At 46.0% G+C, this 20,264-nt stretch overlaps 1 protein-coding gene across 12 annotated transcripts in view; it reads right to left on the bottom strand.

The window, feature by feature from the left end:
• The window catches only part of WNK1 (WNK lysine deficient protein kinase 1), a 167,224-nt gene that overhangs the window by 12,373 nt on the left and 134,587 nt on the right, over positions 1–20,264 (bottom strand). For 7 of the 12 annotated variants that reach the window (XM_065582304.1, XM_065582334.1, XM_065582315.1 and 4 more), the window contains 4 exons: positions 13,434–13,507; positions 11,829–12,505; positions 5,702–5,904; positions 3,074–3,268 (listed from right to left, as the gene is read on the bottom strand). In XM_065582304.1, the coding sequence (XP_065438376.1) occupies positions 3,074–3,268; positions 5,702–5,904; positions 11,829–12,505; positions 13,434–13,507 (1,149 nt within the window). Of the gene's footprint in view, positions 1–1,831; positions 1,925–3,073; positions 3,269–5,701; positions 5,905–11,828; positions 12,506–13,433; positions 13,508–20,264 lie in introns of all 12 variants that reach the window. The other 5 variants (XM_065582326.1, XM_008164225.4, XM_065582347.1 and 2 more) reach the window with 2 other exon arrangements.

The following is a 20,264-nucleotide window of genomic DNA, read 5'->3' as shown; positions in this document are numbered from 1 at the left end:
TTATAGTTTGCCTCAAGAAGACTGACAGCTGGACTGAGGTGGTGACAAGCTAACAGTACACTACCATATAAGAAAGCAGTAACGATAAGTACATCCAGCTCACAATGCCAATCTCAGAGGCTGAGAGTGAAGGAGTGACACCTCTACTGTTCTTTATATTACCCTCCCAAAAAAGGCATAGGGAAAATAAATATACACTTTCCCAGATTTTCTAAGAATTTAACTTCTTCCAGGAAAAGAAACTATAAAGCTTAGAAATCCAAATGGACATTCTTTGCACATCCCATCAATACTTTAGTCTACCTGCTCAAAGCTTTTAAAGCTGTGTTGTTTGGAGGCCAAGCAGCAGGAAGAGGTGAAAAGTTACACGAGCAATTATGCACTAATGGTGCATTTAGTCCCAATATTGGGAATTTATTTATGGCAGGATTGAAAGTATTGCTGAAAAACTCAACAATTAAGGACTCTTCTCACCCTCCTCTCAATATAAAGAGGATAATGGTCAGTTCCATTGCAGCTGTCTCTGTAGAAGGCTTGCTCTGTAACTGTTGCTTTGTTCATTGGAGTTCATCCACAAAGATCTCTAGCCCAGCTGAGCTGCTGCATGCTGTAGGAGGACAAATGCTACAAGTCTGTGGAATTTGTGTGAAATGTGGCAAATGAAGGCCATTTCATAGGGCTGCCAGCTCTCACATACCCAGTCATTTGCGGGGGGGCGGGAGGAGGGGGGAAGGAGTGTCACAGCATTCAAAGGTCCTATCTACATTGGAAGCATAGTGGGATTTTGTATCACTCCCAGGAAAAAAAAAGCATCATTTTTGCAGCCTTAGCCCATGCATTTAAACACTTCAAATAACCACATCAGAAGTTTGAGGCTCATAGGTCAAAAACCCCATCCTACTATCTCCCCGCCCCCCTCAGCTTTTAAACTTGAACTAGTTTGCTAGGACAGCTGGAATGGCCTTAATTCAGAAGGATATGGAGTATTTGTTGTGGGCTGGGAAGAAAGGGGTGTTTTGAGGAGTTTCTCTCACCACAACCCTCTACCTATGGCACATTTAATCTGCCTCCAGTCCTCAATACGAAGAGCCCTTTCTGAACATAGGTCCCTTGGCTACCAATATGGAACGTGATCATTTGGCCTGAGTGTTCCTTTGCACACATGGCTAATACCTTTAAACAGGGCCAGTTTTAGTCACTAGTTACTCAGTGATTAGGAGACCGACAATGCTGATTACCTCAGCACTTCTGGGAACAGCCTGCAGAGATTTACCCACCCAACAGGGAGATATGTGTTGGAGGAGGAAGCCATACAAATTTATTTAACATTTTCATTAAAGCAGCTACTTTTTCCTATTAGGAAAAACAGTACACACCATACACCCCCCACTGCTGTAATTTGGAATGGGCAGCCCTCTCACTGCCACCCTCTCAGTGCTACTGAGGAGAACCAGAATTTTTCCCCAGAAGTCTCCTTGGTGTCAACAAGTACAGTCTGTAACAATCATAAGTGAAACCATAAGGAAAGGCCCATATATTCATATACCGACCTCCTCCCCCCATTCTCTGCTAATTCCTTGAAGATCACTATTTCCCACAGGAAAGTTTTCCTAAAAGTTTATTTAAGTTATTTGGCCCTAGTTAAGGGCTATATTAAACAGGACACTTAACATGAGAACCCAAACTTCTAAGGTGTATTAAGAGCAGTTAAGCAGAGCCATGAAGTGGAGGGAATACAAGTAGGCAGAAGAGAATGGGCTGCATGAGACATCAGATCCAACAGCAGAAAAAAAAAAAATGAAGACAAGGAAGGAGTAAAGGTGTTACACACAAAGAGCCAAGCAGGGCGTACTCAGAAATCGGGTCCTCCTGCCACCAGGCTTGAACGTCACCCGCTCAGATGCACAGTTAAACTTCGCACAGCCTGTGATAAAACAAAAGAGGGAAGAACAGAGAAAGGAGAGGAGAGACACAGAACACAACTACAAGATGTTAGCAACTTGAGGTTGGATGGGTGAAATGCAGTAACATGGCACACAAGAACAAGCCTCAAGAGGTGGAGTAGGGGATATGTACACAGTACAAGGAACAAGGACTCTTACTCCACTCATAGGTCGAGTTTATTTTTTGCTAAAAAGAGAGTGCTACCTTCCAATACCTAATCCATTAGGAATAAGGCTGCACTCCACAGCTGAATTTAACTCCTGGCAAAGGCATTCTCTCAATTACATAAGACACTGCACAACTTCAGGACACAGGAAGTTACACATTAGTAGCCCCAGTATTTCTGAAACAGGTTAGTGGAGAAAGGGAAGAGAATCCCCAGAAGGAAAAGTTTCTGAAGGAGCGGCTTTCCATCTTCCATTCTTTTACTTGATCCTTTTCTCCCATCAATGTCTACATTTTACTCCACTCACTGTAATTCAAACAAAACCACCACCAGCTTGAGACTGCTGCATTCAACTAGTCTCATGGGAACACTTACAATGGGTATTTGTAAAATAACGTATATGGAAAAATGGAACAATTGTGACTCACAGAAATGAGTAAAGCAATACACAAATAGACCAACAATCCTTAATGAGTGGAAGAAAGGAGGCCCCCAAATACCAAGCAGAGCCTTCCAGAGACTAGTTAAAGCTCTAATACCTTATCAGAAGGATAAATGCCCAATCTGGGTGCTATAAGGAAAAGAGTGCTATTAACTACCCCCTTCCACTGTGTGCTCATATTTTACATCCATATCTTCAGAATTTTTTAGCCAATAGAACTGCAGAGTTAGCTGCATTTTATGAAGGATTTTTTTCACCCTCTTCAGGTTTTTCTAACCTTTCAGTGCTGCCATTAGAGCAGAAGGCGCAGTATGTTACCCCTTCATTACCTCACCTCTGATTTTCCCAACCTGAAAACTTAGAAATCTAACTGCAAATAGTGTGCTAGGCCTCACAAAGAGACAGACTAACACCCTGATCAGTCTCTAAACACAGGCCATACTCTGAAGTCAATCTACTGTATTTTGAGGCTGAGAACTCCCTGGTATAAGACTTAGCATTAATTCCATAGAAGTTCTTACCTTGGCCTGGTGCAGAAAGGCTTGGTACCGAAATAGCACCATCACTGGTGAAGGCAGAGTAGAGGTTCTCACTAGAAGGAGATGGTTTAAGGGGCTGTAACAGATGGTTCTGCCCAGTCTCTGGGACATTTCCAGGAGGATGAAGGGTCTGCTGGGGGGGCAAGACTGAGGGGGCACTCTGAGAAGACTGATTGCCTATAAAAAGAAATAAGAATCAGGACAGACAATATAGACATTCAGCTTCCCCACCTCACCTCAGAGGCTTTTCCATTGTTCCCATTGGCCAGAAGGCAATGTGTCTAGAGCTGATGAATGCTTGGGAGATTTAGCAGGAAAAATCTGCAGTGAATAAATTAGAACTAAAACCGATCACTGGGAGGGACTTGTACGAGTGATAAGGGAGAAATGCTGAGAATGTAAGATCAGCAGGAAAATCCCAAGGAAGGGCCTTCACCCTTTTGCCAGAATTCTAGATTAACATGCCTGACCAAAGGATACAGAGGGGACTTTGCTGTTGCTGAGAAAGGAGCCAGGAGTATAATTTGGAATAACTGTTTTTTAGAAAGGTCTCTAATTACAGCCCTGTTCTGCCTCACTGTGTGTCAAGATAGGTCCTCCATTGCATGCAAGAGCAGAATTAAGCAGTGCAGGTGACGGAGCATGGGGAGAAAAGGTGTCTCATTACTTTGACAGATGCCAGTCTATTACTGAGAATCTGGTTTTGAAAGCAAAAAAGACTGCTTTATAGTAGTTTTAGCTCATTCATTGGTATGGAGATTCATCTTCTGTTCTGTGAGCCCTTTAGGTCAGAATACACCGCTCACGTAACAGTCCTTAGAGAAGATATAACAGCAGGGATTTTTGCATCTCATTCTTAGAATAGTGAAATATTTAAACAAGTCTTTGGGAGTGTCATCTATAAATCTGATCTTTAAAAAAAAAAGTTTGGTGTTGTCGTCATATGAGAAGCTGACAGCACTGGAGATAGAAAATCCTACTTATCCACAAAAGAGATACAGACAGTGAAAGCTTTCCCAAAATACCCTGCCAATGCACTACCACCTTGACCTGGGGAGGCACCTCTTCTGTCAGTAAAATGGACAATGGATACTGAACTTCCATTCAATCCTTGGTCTTCGCACTGAGACTACTAACAGGCAGGCCAATTAATGCTAAAATTGCTAGTCTGACCACCAACCCACTTCACAAAGACCACTGATGCAGTTTGTGGAAGGAAAATTCACTAGTTGAAGATATGTGCCCTGCTGTGTCCTGTTGACTCTGAACCCAGAGCATAGCAGCCACTTCAACTAATATTTCCATTCACAATGCTGGCCTTCCCATATCCATGTGCTCAACGGCATTCACAGGGTTTTAGAGGGATTTTCGCATGTGCTGGGGAAGGAACTTTGATTTTCATGGACCTATTTTTTCTGACTACTGTTGCTAGTTAGGAAAACTTGAGTGTTTTAATAAGAATGGCTTCCCTCACAATCCATCTTTTTCCTCATTTAATCCTGTAATTACAGGAGATGCTTAATTTGAGACATTGCAGTCCCTTCCACAGCAGACTGACGTAAAAAAATCAGATAACTTCATTGAAACAACGAGATGCTGTGCTGTTAAGCACCTATTAAATAAAATAAAGACATCTTCAACAGCAGTCAAAGGTACTTGGTGGTATTTCTGTTCAATTTTCTACTTAAAAATTAGCTCCACTGTGCAAGTCCATCTTTAAAATGTGACGAGAACAACCAGGAATTAAACTGGAGGGATCAAGAGGCCCTACTAAAAATAAGTTTGTCTGACTTTTTCCCCTATGCTTTAGGCTTCATCCTTTGACACTGGAATCCCCAGCTCTTGCCAGTAGAAGCACTATGACTAGTGCTAGTAGAAGCCGGCAGCATTATCTCCTGCAAATGTAAACCAACTTGTTTGTCTGAGTGGTTGGCTAAACAAGAAGTAGGACTGAGTGGACTTGTAGGCGCTAACATTTTATATAGTTTTATTTTTGAATGCAGGTTTTTTTGTACATATTCTGCACTTGTAAATATAACTTGAATGATAAAGACACTGCACTACAGTATTTGTATTAGGTGAACTGAAAAATACAATTTTTTTTACACTGCAAATATTTGTAATCCAATATAAAGTGAGCACTGTACACTGTGTATTCTGTGTAGTAATTGAAATCAATTTGAAAATGTAGAAAATATCCCAAACTATTTAAATAAATGGTATTCTATTATTAACAGTGCGATTAATCGAGATTAATTTTTTTAATCGTTTGACAGCCCTACTAAAAAAACAAAGTGGTCAGCAAGTCTACAAAACACCATTAGTAAGAGTTATATGAAAAAGGCCTTTCTCCAAGGCCAGACTGAGAGGAACCTAGCAGACTCGTATGCTGTGCAAAAACAGTGAGATGTACAAACCCAGATGAGACTCTCAGTGAGTTAGATTCCTCTGAGAGACAGGCAAGAGATCACCTCAACCAACCACCCCTCAATCTGTGGGTTGAGGGTGTCCCATGATCTATTGTAAAAAGAGTTAGGACAGAATCAAAAGGTGCTAATAAACAATTTACCCTGTGTGTCACATTGGTACTGAAACCTGAGGATGCCTTACCTAGCAGCTGAGGGCTCTTATTACCCTGGGAGCTGCTGCGGCTGGATTTGCTGCCTTTTCCTTTAGTAGGTCTCCTCCTCCTCCCTGAGAGAGGAGCAGCTGGGGGGATGATTACTGCAGGGGGGACCTTTCCCAGTTTGGTGTACAGCAATTCAATCTCCTGCTTCTGGCGACTGTGCAGCTCCTGGATCTCTTTATAGTGCCTAAAGAGTTAAGAACATGAATAAGAACTTAAACAGTCCTGTCCCACCCCACTGAACAGCTTTCTTTCTGAGGGTGGAAAAATCTTAGCCACAATTAGCAAGCTGGATGCCACACACAAAAATCACTTGCTCCATTCCCCTTATAGAAATTGTAACATTGGCTAGAATTCTGACGTACGGTTTGCCTGTTAGCATAACAATGATAAAGCCAGGAAGGGGAGCGGGGATGGATCATCAATAAGGTCTGGAGCTTCAGCATAAACACTGTAGGGCTTGCAAGATTCACACTCACTTTCCTAAGACATAAGTGCTTTGAAATTTCCACAAGGCTTGGTATTGACTCAGATTCTTCTGAGGTTTTATATGTACAAGATCTAAAACTGTCAGCTATCCTTAAAAATACACACACACACGTGTACGTGGGTGGGTGTTCTTCACAGGCACTTATGCATGAAGTCTAGCCTACCTTAGAAAACAACACAAGAACTCAGGCAGCTCAGTTTTCTCAGACATCTTTGTCCCTATCCCTATGGGCTCAGAATAACATTTTCAAGTTCCCTTAGGTGGTTTAGGAACTTAAGTTCCATTTTCAAAGGAGACACTGGCACCTGACTAGGTCAACTTGTGACACACATTTATACACAAGAGATATCAGTTAAAACTGAGCATAAAAAGTATGGGTGTGTATTTATAGAAAAAAAAGTTACTCACCTCGTAACTGTTATTCTTCAACATGTGTTGCTCATGTCCATTGCAATTAGGTGTGCGCGCGCTGCGTGCAATACTTGGAAAGTTTTTCCCCTAGCAGCACCCGTCGGGTTGGGTGTGGAACCCCCTGGAGTGGCGCCTTTATGGCGCTCAATATATGACCCTGCGCCTCCTCAGTTCCTTCTTGCTGGTTACTCTGACAGAGTGGAAGGCGGGTGGGTTTGGAATGGATAGGAGCAACACATCTCGAAGAACAAGTGTTACAAGAAGGTGAGTAACCATTTTTTCTTCAAGTGATTGCTCATATTGATTCCAAATAGGCGATTCCCAAGCCTTACCTAGGCAGTGGGGTCAAAGTTATGGAATCACTGATTGGAGCACCGGTCTGCTGAAAGCTACATCATCTCTGGCATGCCGGATGATGGTGTAGTGAGAGGTGATCTACGTACTGAGGACCAAGTTGCTGCCCTGCAGATTTCTTGTATCAGGACCTGACCCAGGAACGCAGCTTATGAAGCCTGAGCCCTCGTGGAGTGTGCAGTAAGAGCCGGGGCTGGTAATTTGGCCAGCTCATAGCACGTGCAGATGCATGACGTGCTCCAGGAAGATATTCTTTGAGATGAGACCGGGAATCCTTTCATCCAGTCTGCCAGCGTTATGAACAACTGGTTCGACTTCCTGCGCTCGATGTAGAAGACTAGTGCTCGTCCAACATCCAGGGAGTGCAGTCTCTGCTAATGGCTACTGGCATGAGGATTAGGATAAAAAGCAGGCAGGAAAATGTTCTGCCTACTGTGGAAGTGTGACAACCTTAGGAAGAAAGGCCGGGTGAGGTCTGAGTTGCATCTTATCCCTGTGGAAAACCGTATAAGGTGGGTCTGAGGTAAGGGCCTTTAACTCCACGACAGACAGAAAAGGGAGCAAGTCGCCAGCGGTTCAAATGGGGGGCCCATTAGCCTGGAGAGGACCTGGTTAAGGTCCCACATGGGGACAGGTTGTCTAATCTGGGGATGTAGCTGTTCTAGACCCTTGAGGAACCAACCAACCATAGGGTTGGCGAAGACGGAGCGTCCAGATGCTCCCGGGTGGAAAACCGAAATAGCAGCGAGGTGTACCTTTATGGAGGACACTGCCAAGCCTTGCTGTTTCAGGCACAGAAGGTACTCTAAGGTAAGAGATATAGGTGCCTGAAGAGGGGGATGTACGATGCTAGTCACACCAACAAGTAAATCTTTTCGACCTTGCCAGATATGTGGCTCTAGGTGAGGGCTTCCTGCTACCAAGCAGGACCTCCCTTAGCTATTCTGACCACAGAAACTCCATGGGGTTCATCCATGAAGCTTTCAAGCCATGAGATGGAGGGACTGCAGGTTGGGGGTGATGAAATCGACCGTGGACCTGAATGATCAGGTCAGGTAGGAGAAGCAACATAATTGGGGCATCTCCTGACAGTTCCAGGAGTGTGGTGCACCAATGTTGTCAAGGCCACGCTGGTGCCGCCAGAATTATCTCTGCCCTGTCCCTGCGGACCTTTGAGTAGGACCTTGTTCACGGGAGAGAACGGGGGAAAAAGCGTAGAGCAGGCAGCCTCCCACGGTAGGAGGAATGCGTCCGTGATTGAGCCTGGGCTGTGTTTCTGAAAGGAGCAGAACATTGGGCACTTTTTGTTGCTCCAAGTGTTGAACAGATTGACCTGATGACTCCCCCACCTTTAGATGATGGAACATATGACATCCAGGCAGATGAACCACTCGTGATTGCAAAAGGACCTGCTGAGGTGGTCCGCCAGCACGTTCTGAACTCCTGGTAGATAGGACGCTTCCAGGTGAATGGAGTGGGCTATGCAGAACTCCCACTGCCAGAGGGCTTCCCAACATAGGGGAGAGGAATAGGCTCCACCCTGCTTGTTGATGTAAAACAAGGCAGTGGTGTTGTCAGTCAGAACTGCTATGCACTGACCTTGTAGTCAGGCCTGAAAGGTCTGGCATGCTAGTTGCACTGCCCTCAGCTCCTTAATGTTGATATGGAGGGCAAGCTAGTCCTGTGAGCAAAGGCCCTGCATTTGAGGGTCTCCCAAACGCGCACCCCATCCCAGAGCTCACGCGTCCTTACTAGGGACAAGGAGGGCTGTTGAAGGGAACTCCTTCGCACACTGTCCGAGGGTGGAGCCACCATTGAAGGGACCCTGGCACCTGTCCCGGCACCGTAACCACTGAATTTAGGCTGTCGCCTCCCGGGTGATAGGCCGAAACGAGCCACGCCGGTAGAGGCCTGAGCCTCAGTTTAGCATGCCGGTCACGTAAGTGCAGGCTGCCATGAGGCCGAGGAGACTCAGGCATCCCCTTACTGTAGTGGTCAGGTATTGCCTGAGGCCTTGAATGATGTCTGTCATGGCTTGGAATTGGGGCTCTGTCAAAAGTGCTCTTGCCTGAACCGAGTCTAACACCACCCAGATGAATTCTATTCTTTGGGTCAGTGACAAGGTTGACTTGTTCAAGCTGAGGAGGAGACCCAGTCTCTCGAATGTGGATCTGACTTATCGGACTTGAGAGTCCATCTGCCCCCTGGTGTGGCCCCTGAGCAGCCAGTCGTTAAGGTAGGGGTATACTTGCACCTGCCTCCGACAGAGGAAAGCAGCCACAACCAACGTGCACTCGGTGAACACTCTGGGGGCTGTTGAGACGCCGAATGGAAGGACCGTAAGTTGTAGGAATCGTCTGTATGCAAGCCCAATAAGCTATATGGAAGTACGCGTCTATCATGTTGAGGGCGGCGTATCAGCCTCCTGGATCCAGAGAAGGGATAACTGTGCCCAGGAAGACCATGCGGAACCTCAACTTTACCATGAACTTGTTGAGTCCTCGCAGACCTAGAATGGGTCTGAGACCCTTCCCCCCTTGGCTTTGGGGATTAGGAAGTATGGGGAATAGAATCCCTTGCCCCATAGTTCCTGAGGAACCTCCTCCACTGCTCCCATGGCAAGGAGCGCCCACACCTCCTGGATAAGGAGTTGCTCGTGAGAAGAGTCCCTAAAGAGGGACAGGGAAGCGGGATGAGAGGGAGGGTAGAAGCAGAATTGGAGAGAATATCCCAATTCTACGGTACGGAGAACCGAGCAGTTCAAAGTTATTTGGGCCCAAGCACATTAGAAGTGGGACAGATGATTCAAGAAAGATGGGGAAGGATACAGAATTGCGGCTGGTGCGCCATCCTCAGGTGCACCTTCAAAAGGCCTGCTTTGAACCAGATGATGGTTTAGTCAGGCCCTGGCCTACCCGGGCGGGGGGTGGGAAGGCTTGTGTCTGCCATTCCTGCCCCCCTTTCTAGAAAAGTTCTGCCTCAGCCGAGGATGATAGTAGCGCTGCTGCTGAAGCTTGAAATGTTTACATTGGATTGCCGGGGTGTACATACCCAAGGATTTCATGGTAGCCCTGGAGTCCTTTAGGCTATGCAGCCTAGAGTCAGTCTACTCTGCAAACAGACCTGCCCCCATCAAAAGGCAGGTCCTACATGGTCTGTTGAACCTTGGGCAGGAGTCCCGAGGCCTGCAGCCATGAGCTACATCTCATGGCAATACCGAAGGATAAGGTGCAAGCCACTGAGTCTGCAGCGTCCAGTGAGGCCTGCAAAGAGGTCCCGGCAACCGCCTTGCCCTCCTCCACTATCGCTCCAAACTCCTCCCTGGACTCTGTTGGCACCAGCTCCTTAAAATTGAGCATCGAGTTCCAGGAGTTGAAGCTGTATCTACTCAGAATTGCCTGCTGGTTGGCAATCCTGAGTTGCAACCCCCCATGGAATACACTTTGCACCCAAATAAATCTAGGCTCTTGGCATCCTTGGACTTAGACGCTGGGGCTTGTTGTTCCTGCCTCTCCTTTTCATTTACTGCAGCCACCACCAATGAGCAAGGCTGCAGGTGTGGGGAGAGGTATTCGTACCCCTTAGATGGGACAAAATACTTCCTCTCTACACCCTTTGCGGTGGGAGGAATGGAGGCTGGGGTCTGCCAAATGGTCTTAGCATTGGCCTGTATAGTCTTGATGAGGGGTAGAGCCACCCTCGACGGGCCCTCTGGGGCCAGGATGTCAACCATCGGGTCCTCTGATTCCACCACCTCCTCGACCTGCAGGCCCATATTTCGCACCACCCTACGAAGGAGGTCCTGGTGGGCACGGCTGTCTATGGGGGGCGGTCCAGAGATTGAGGTGCCTGCAACCACCTCATCCGGGGAGGATGACAAGGAGGCTAATGGGACAGGTGCCAGGTCAATCCTGCTGGTTTTGGTGCCAGTGAGTGGTGGTGTCACGGGTCTCTCCCAGAGTCCTTCTGCAGTGCCGCTTCTACCACTGCCGCCAGGGCGCTGCGCACCCACGAGCTTGGTGCTGGGTCTTGCCATGCCGATGTAGGTTGCAGTCTAAGTGCCGCCTCCATAAGGGGCTGCTTGAGGCAAAAAAAAATCTCGCTCCTTTTTTGTTCTGTGGTGAAACCCTTTACAAATCCTGCACTTGTCAGTTTGGTGTGCTTCCCCCAGACACTTTAAGCAAGCGTTGTGGGGGTTGCCTGTTAGCATGGTCTTGTTGCAGGACTTGCAGGGTTTCAATTCTTGGGATTTAGGCATAACCCAAGTCCCAACGGGGAACATTGTCGGGGCAAAGGGGGAAGACACCCCACTCCCAACCGCTATCTGCTGTAACAACCAAAAACACTAAAACTAAACTTAACAAGACTAGGAGTAACTGCGAACTAAATTAAACTGAAAGCTAGGGAAAATGAGAAGAGCTTGCTAAGCAAGTCACTGCAGTTCCAACAACCATCACTGGCAGTAATAAGGAACTGAGGAGGCACTGGGTCAGCAGGGTCATATATTGAGCGCCATGAAGGCGCCACTCCAGGGGGCTCCACAGCCAATACGACGGGTGCTGCTAGGGAAAATACTTTCCAATGACTGCATGTGGCGCACACACACTTAATTGGAATAGATATGAGCAATCACTCAAAGAAGAACCGTCACATTCATTTATCAGTAAACTAATTTTACCCTATGTGAAAACTCTGGCAATTACTACAGAAAAATATATTTAACAGAGGCTCATTCTAAAATCAGTCTGAATTTCTCCTCTGTATGGCAGGTCAGAGTGCTCATAAAGGAAAGCGGAAAAAGAACTAAGCAACTGTTACAGTTCACACAAACATCATTCTCAAAGAAAAAATCTTACTTTTCCCGCAACCGGCGTAGCTCTGATTTCAAGTCTTCATCTTCAATATCTGACTCATCACTGCTCATGTAGGAAGAATTCAATGAGTTGCTAAAGCTTTGGAGGGGGAGGCTGATCTTTGAATCCAGTGGTTGGAGAGAGTCTGGGCTACCTGAGCCATCATCCAGTTCCTGAGCCGCTCCACTCAGGAAGGCAGCCTCCAGATCAGATGATGGCCCATTCATAAGCGGAGACTGCCTTGGCTCCACCAATTCTGGAACCTCTTTCTTTGGAGTCATGGCTGGAAGAGAAACTTGTTCTGAATCCACAGAAAGAGGAAGAGTCCTTGGGGGTTCTCTCTCCACACAGGTGACCTCATCTTGAGTCCTGGACACAGAAAAGCGACCCACTTGGTCCGTTGTTGTCGTCACTTGAAAGCGCCCAACTTTAGTTGGCTGCCCAGCCTCTAATGGCAATTGTATGGCAGGAAATGTCCGTGAAACAGCATCATCTGTCACATCTAAGGAGGTACCAGTGGTAGCCTCTGTTGTCCCATTGGAAGTCTGCTTCACAAGCGTACTCTCTGGACTGCTGCCAGACAAAGATGAATCAGAGGAGGTTGTCTCAAAATGCACAGGCTTAGTTTCTTCAGGTTTACCGTCACTGTCTCTCAGTACACTATCCACTGCCACAGATACCTAGAAGTGATGGAAACACTAAGTGAGCACAGCATTCTGAACCCTTCACAGTAATATATATGACAGGCTCTAGCTGACCTCTATGGTCAGAAATATGTCAAACTGGGACAAGTAACCAGCTGCCTTGAGCACAGCAAACAAGGTGCCTTCTCCCTTTCCTGGCCACATATCCACTCATCCCAGAGTTCTAGGTAAAGGCAAGCTAAATATCATCTGGTCTGGTGCTAAGCCATTTCAACTTGTTTCATACACACCCACATCTGTTCTTCCAAGAACTACATCTTTCAGTAAGATTCCCTCACAATCAAACTTAGAGAATGATACAGCAGAGTGCACCAATGTCACATTAGCCATAATGTGGCTAACATTAAAGATCTGGACTACTAATAGCAAAGTCAATGCATAGTTCAGACTTATTTCAAGGCTTCAGTTGTCTCAGAATGCCAAGGTCACAAACCAGAAAATGCTGCAATAAAGTGTGATGTTAACCCTGATTGGGAGTAGAGTTCATGAATAGAAAAATGAATTCCTGTCAAACTCGATAGTGGCAATTCCTCCCAGTAAAATGCTGTGCCAGGAGCTGGTACCAATCAAGGCGGCCCAGATTTTTCAAGGTATTTAGGCACTGCTTCATTCACCGTTGCAACGCCCCACTGATTCAGGAAACTAAATCTCCTTTTTGAAAGTGGTTTAGGCACTTAGGAGCCTAAATCCAATCGAAGCCAACGGGTTTTAGGCATCTATGTGCCTAAACCACTTTTGAAAATGAGATTTAGGCTCCAAAATCAGTTGAGCATTGCAACGCTGAGTGGAGCAATGCCCTAAATACCTTGAAAAATCTGGGCCCTACTGCTTTGCCATAACAAAGTGAGATTCCTGGATCAATGCCCTGGTCACAGAGTGAATCTACAAAGTAACATTTTCCTACCTGAAATCGTCCCATCTTAAAAACTCCAGCTCCTGCAGTGGTAGTCGTTGCACTGCTGTCTGCATCCTGTGATGCTGAAATTGAGAAAAAGGAGGGTGGCAGGGAAGAGAAAGTTAAAGAAGTTTTTGCGTTTCTTTTTCTCCCACTTGAGACAAACACTTTCTCCCACTGCTGCACCCAGTCTGCTTTCTATAATGCCATCATTACTTGAACTCACCACTTTCTTTAACCTCCTATCCAACTTCTAAAGTGCAGGAATGAAGAGCGATCACAAGCAATAATTCAACTAAACTGAGCTACAATAAAACATGGCCTGTTCAATTCATGTATTTTTAGACCCATCAAAGTATTAGTCTGAAATATCTGAGGACCAGTCTCACACTGGATTGACTAGTTACACAGCAGAACACGCCACTGGACTGATCTAAATCTTTGTTTTCCAAGTCCTCCTCCTAGGGTCATCTGCTGTGTTCTATTTTGAACTACTCCAGGGTTTTGCCTTACCCAGTCCAAATGCTAAACGCCTTCAAACTAATGGAAGATAAAACAGCTTGGCACCAGGTGCATCACAACTACATAGTTTACTGAAGTCAATTCATTAACTTCACTTCTCTGAAAAAGTGTAGATATGGGAGAATGTCCTCTGTTACAAAATAAGGACAAAATTAACACAAGGGGTTTTGTATTTGGGGACAACGAGGAGGAGACGGAATTATCTGGACTTTAACAGCAATTTTCTTTATCCAGATCAAATACTCAGTGTTAGAAAGTTATTCAAATCCCAATAACCCTTGGGTACTCCACTTCATACTCCTGGGGGAAATGCCACACCAAAAAGTTAAAAATTCTGCAAAATTCTGTATATTTTATTTGTCAAAACACCACAATATAATCACACCAGTTTCAATTATTCTGGTAATTTATTTCAAAACACCTGTCAGCAAGTATGTCTGTAACAATACAGACAACAAAAAAGATTCTCCCATGAGTAGAGAGTTAAAGAAACCGCTACAACAACCTGGTTCCTGTTTCTCTGTTATGCTTTTGTCAGGCCCTTCAGTCTGGGTGTGTTACATGTGCCAGCAGGGCACATCTTGGGGGGGAACTCTGCCCCTCTGATCTTTTAGTCGATTCTCATTTTTTCACCCTGCTTCCTCAGGGTTACCATATTTCAAGTCCCCAAATAGAGGACACTGCAGGAGGGAGGGGGAGCTGTAGAGGATATTTGGGGGGAGCTGGAGGGGTGTGGATGTGTACTTGGAGAAGGTATTTGGGGGTGCTGGAGTAGGCTGCATAGGGTCCCCGATCCAGACAAGTGCAAACACTGCCCCCAGAGCCCAGCCGCAGGCTCCGCTCCACGCAGCTTCATTACCATCCTGCGGGGCAGAGATGACTCGTACCTGCTGATGGGGGGGAGGGGCGGAGCACAATTCAAAGGTTCAGCCGCCCCTGGAACAGCTCCAGTCACACTTCTCCCCTGCAGGCTTGCACCCATATCCTCAGTCTCCCCTCCCGGAAAGCAGTGGCCCCTCCCTGCAGCTCCCAGCTGTTGCTCCTGCCTGTCCCTGTAGGGTGCAGCTTGCAGGCTCCAGCAGCTGCCATGGAGGAAGGGGGCCCGCCTGCACCATGTGACCAAGCAGAGCTGTCAAACCCAGGAACTGCAGCCTGCCTGCACAGTATGAGCTGGGTAGCCAGTCTGGGGGAGGGGGATGAAATTCTATGCACAGAATTCCTCCAGGAGTAACTTCACTTAACTCTCGAGCACTATTCCCTAAAGGAGGTGGATACTTTAGAGCCTGGTCTAAGACTTTTAATGTTTATAAGCACCATGTGGCAGTTTTGCATATTTCTTCAAGAACCACCTTTCTCGACAGAGCGATGGAAGCAGATTGGAATCTAGTGGAATGGGCTATAACCCTAAAAGGAGACTGAACATTAGCAGCCTCACAGAAGGAGGGGATACAACCAGAAATCCACTTAGAGAGTCTTTGGGTAGAAAGAGGGCCCCCTAAAGGATTTTGTCCTTTCCAAATAAAAACTCAATTCTCTCCTGATGTCTAAAGCATGAAGGGCTGCCTCATCCTTTGTCAGATGAAGATTAGGGTAAAAACTGGTAGGTAAATGATCTGATCGATATCAGAGTCCAAGGTTACCTTGGGTAAAAGTCAGCTATGTGGCCAGAGATACTTTATGGAAAACTGTGTAGGGGGAGATGGGCCAATTCTCTAAGCAGATATAGCCACTAAAAATGCAGCTTTCACAGACAAGTGTAAAAGGGAACACTCAACTAATGGCTCAAAGGGAGGTTTCAAGAAAAAGTTGAGGACCAAGTTCCAGTCCCATGCAAGAGTGGGTTCTCTGACATATGGGGAAAGGTTAGCTAACCCTTTGATGAATCTGGAAGATGTGGAGTGAGCAAACACTAAAAACCCTTCAACAGGAGAATGGAATGCTCTGATAGCTGCTAAATCAACTTTAACAGAACTCAGAGACCTGAATTCTTTAAACGCCACAGGAAACACAACCAAAAAGGGAAGAATCAACAAGGGACAAAATTCACCAATAATGGAACCTTTCTCTAGGTAAGTTTTTGTAGCTTGTGTTTTTCTGTTACTCAACAAAACCTTTTGTACCTGTCTCGAACTTCTAACCCAGAGAAATATCTAGAAACCAAGCACTGAGCTGCAGTGTGTTCAAACTGGGGTGAAGAACATGCCCAGAATCTTGAGTTACCAGCTCGTGAATAGTCACAGTAGCTGTAGTGCCGAGCAAGATGTGAGGCAAATCAGGTAGGGAAGCCAAATTTGCCTTGACCAAGTCGGTGCAATTAGGATGACCTTGGCTATGTCCTGCTTAATTCTGTTAGGACTCTGATGAGCAGTGGCGAATAGGTGTAGAGGAGGTTCCTCAACAAGGAAATGAGGAAGGCAACTACCTGAGATTGAGGTCTCAGCCCACCCCAACCCGCAGCAGAATTTCCGACACTTTGTTTATTGGCAGTGGCTATTTCCAGAAAAAGCCAAGTAAGCAATATACAGTTGAGAATCAGATTGTTGGTTTCCCACACCTGATCCTGGCAGAAGCATCTGCTCAAGCAGTCTGCTATGGTGTTCTGAAGACCCAGTAAGTATGAGGCTGAGATATGAGTCTGATTGGCTATGCACTAGTTCTATAGTTTTAACGCATCCACACAAAGACAGGGAGATCTTCCTCTTTCTTGGCAAATTTATATAGCATATGCTGGCTCTGTCATCTGTCATGATCTTGACGGACTGGTCCTTGATCATGGGAAGGAAGTGTTTGCACACAAATCTGACCCATTTACGCTCCAAAAGGTTGATATGCAGAGTGGATTCTAGGGTGATCCATTTGCCTTCATGTTATGCATTTGAAGATGAGCTCCTGGATCCCACTAGAGATGTATCTGATGCTGTGGTGGAGGGAGACAGAGTAAAAGGAACTTCAGCACAGACCTTGCCTGGGTCTTTCCTCTAAGCAAATCTAGAACCTGATGAGGGAATGACACTAGTTTGTTCAGACTTTGTTGGGGGTGTAAACCATTCTCAACCATCCCTGGAAGTAGTGTACGCGCAACCATGGCATGACAAAGGTGCAGACTGCCAAATGACCTAGGAGCTGCAGACAAGTTCTTGCCATTGTTTGCAGTCTCATTTGAACCTGCAAGATCAGATTCGTTAATGCCATAAGCCCGTCCATCAGTAGGTAAACTCTGGATGCTTTGGCATCTAATGTGGCTTGTATAAACTCTATTCACTAAAGAGATATCAAAGTAGACTTCTCCTTGTGAGCTGAAGCCTTAGCCTTCCTCACTGCAAAAAGAACTTTGTTGTGAAAGTGGCCCTTGAGGAGCCAACTGCTTATCACTGCAATTGAACACCTACCATTGCCAGAACCATCATAAATCCTCTGGGGGCAGTAAAGTCCAAAAAGGAGCACTCAATATTGGAAGTGCTCCCAGCCAACCACATAATGCAGAAACTTCTTGCGAAAAGGATGCATCATGATATCAAAATACACATCCTGTAAGTCAACAGCTGAGAACCCATCTTCCAGCTCAAGAGATAGTTTTATAGCTGCACGTGTCACCATCCTGAACTTGTGTTTTTCAGGAAGTGATTAACAATCTGAGATCTAAGATGGGGCTCCATCCACCTTTCTTTTTGGGAACCAGAAAGTACTTTGACTAGACCCCTCTCCCCTCTGTGTTAAGAGATGTAGAACCAGTATCTGCCCATGTGGAAAAGGGATAGAACTGTCTCAGTAGATATTCATGAGATGGAACCCTGAGAAAGGATGGGGAGAGTGGAGATGAAATGCATAGACTAGTCCAATGTTACGACCTCCAAAACACATCTGTCAGAAATAAACTGCTCCCATACGGATCAGAGATGGGAGAGAGAATCTGCAACAGTGGGAGGGAGGAGGCAAAATAATACAGCTTCACATCCTGAAGGGAGGACCCAAATCAAAATGGACTCTTGGCTGACAAAGAAGCATGAGTTATGGTAGTTGTGGTGGCAAACTTCTCTCTTTGGGAAGCCAAGTCTCCTCTTAGGCAGTTCCCAAGGCCTGTGATAAGCAGGGAACTAGGCTGGGCAGGATCTCTGCACCATCTAGGACTGCTGAATCTCCTTTTATTTGCAGGTGTGTAGGTGCTGAGGAAGCAAAGAATAGCCCTTGAATCCTTGCATTCTCGTTAGGATTCATTGGTGCACTCACTGAAGAGCTTGAGCCCATCAAAAGGAAGGTCTCTACAGTATTTTGGACTTCCCTCTGGATTCCTGAGGATCACATCCAGCAGGTAGGATGCTAGACAATCACTGTAGAAACAGATCTGATTATCATGTGGGTCATGTCTAGGGAGGCCTGTACCTAAGTTCTGGCTAACAAGTGACCTTCCGTGATGATAGCTTGAAATTGCTCTCGTTCCTGAGGCAGATCAATAAAAATTTATTTTTCCTTAGTTGGTGTGGTTATATTTTGCTATCAGGGCTTGATAATTGGAGATTCTAAATTGCAACGAAGCTGAACAGTAACTTTTGTGGCCAAAGAGGTCTAGGCATTTGTGGTCCTTATGTGTAGCAGCTTTGTTCACAAAATCCACCACCAAGGAGCTGGGGGCTGTGTGAATGAACAAAAACTCAGTGCCTTGAGCAGGAACATATTTTTTTTCCATCCTCTTATAAGTTGGAGAAATGGCAACTGGGGATTACTAAATTGTTCTGGCAGGTTCAAGCAAAGCCTTGTTTACAGGTAAGGCTTCCCAAACAGAAGTGGCAGATTGGAGGATGTCCAAGAGGTTGTGCTAATCTCATGAACTCTCTTCCAAATCCCTTTAAAAGGAGTCAGCAATTCTCTTCTGACCTCTTGGACTTGTTTAATCATCAGCATGGGGGGGGAGGGGGGGGAGGAAGCATCACTGTCTCCTCAGGTGAGGAGAAAAATGTTAGACTAGTAAGTAGCGTCCTCATCAGCTTTTCTCTCCTGTTCCTTGAAAGATTCCTCCTGGGATAGAGATTGATTTGGAGGGACAAGAGAAGTAGGTGGTGGTTGTCCGATACTCTTCCATGGGTGTAACTGGGTACTCTAGAGAACTGTCTATAAGCAGCCCACTGGTCCCAATATGACCACTGAAGGAGGCCATAAGGAAAAGGAGGGGGCATCCAGGATTGATCATACAAGAGGAACAAGGAGTTTGGCCAAGCTTTGGAGCTTCTCTCTCAGAAAAAACATCAAGAGAGGCAGCTCTGGGCTGCTAATCGAGCAAGCCTCTGATAGAAATTTGAGAGTCCGAGGAACTATATTCTTCACAGTCCAAGGAAGGAGCAGACAGATATGACCTTGAGGGAGGTTGCCTATCTCTTTTAGTGGGTCGTGGAAGCCAGGCAGTACCAGTGACACATGAGGCTCCAGTACTGACAGTCCTTCTGCACCCATTAGTAGAGGAGACGCTCGTTCACCTGAGACACACAAGCCACGGCAGAATCTGAACTCCTGCAGTACTGGTTGAGTGAATCTATGCAGAAACCCGGCAAGACTCCACAGAGTGGTGGTGGTACAGAGGATGACCTTGGCTTTGATGATGCCGGTCGATCAGCTTGAGACATCAACTTGGAGTACTGCAGGCAACTTAGAAGCAGGACCCATGTTCAATACTGACCTCTTTGACAGAGTCTTTTGGATCGTTAGCACCACAACCATGGATGGTACCGAAGAATGCTGGGACTTTAAGGTTCCTGCAGATTTAGATGAGGGGGCCTTGATAAGAGGAGACCTTTGAGCCTCAGTGGTACGTTTTCTGGGACATGAAGTCACTGAAACAGCAGGTCTGTGTGGTGACCTAGGCTTCTTGTCCCTGGCTTCTGTTCAAGGCAATCTGGAGCTCATCCTTCTGGAAGTCTTGGTACTATCCTGTGGTTCTCACTCGCAAAGATCTAGTGGGTGAGTAGGCGGCAAAGATCAATGGGGCACTGTGCTCACTGGAAGATCGCTCTACCAGGGGGTTTCTGAGTCTGAGGCAGGTCGAAGGGAGCACTCCATCATGAGAAGCCTAAGATTAATCTCCCTGACTCATCTAGACTTACTCAAGCCTCAAACAAATTTACTTAGGTGGGATGTTGGTGTCTCCTAAGCAGCAGATACAGTGACCATCATTAACTCAGATGGACTCCCGGCAAGTGAGGCAACCTTTAAATCTAGGTAACATAAGCAAGGCATAACCAGAAAATTAATTCCGTCAAAGAAAGGCAGGCCCAGGTCCACTTCTCCCTGCACCACCACAAAGGAGTCTCTTGAAGAAGTCTCAACAAA

The sequence above is a fragment of the Chrysemys picta genome, chromosome 1 (genome assembly GCF_011386835.1).
Source record: "Chrysemys picta bellii isolate R12L10 chromosome 1, ASM1138683v2, whole genome shotgun sequence".
NCBI classification, from domain to species: Eukaryota; Metazoa; Chordata; order Testudines; family Emydidae; genus Chrysemys; species Chrysemys picta.
Note: the sequence above shows the minus strand (reverse complement) of the source record. Positions and strands in the feature narration are given on the sequence as shown.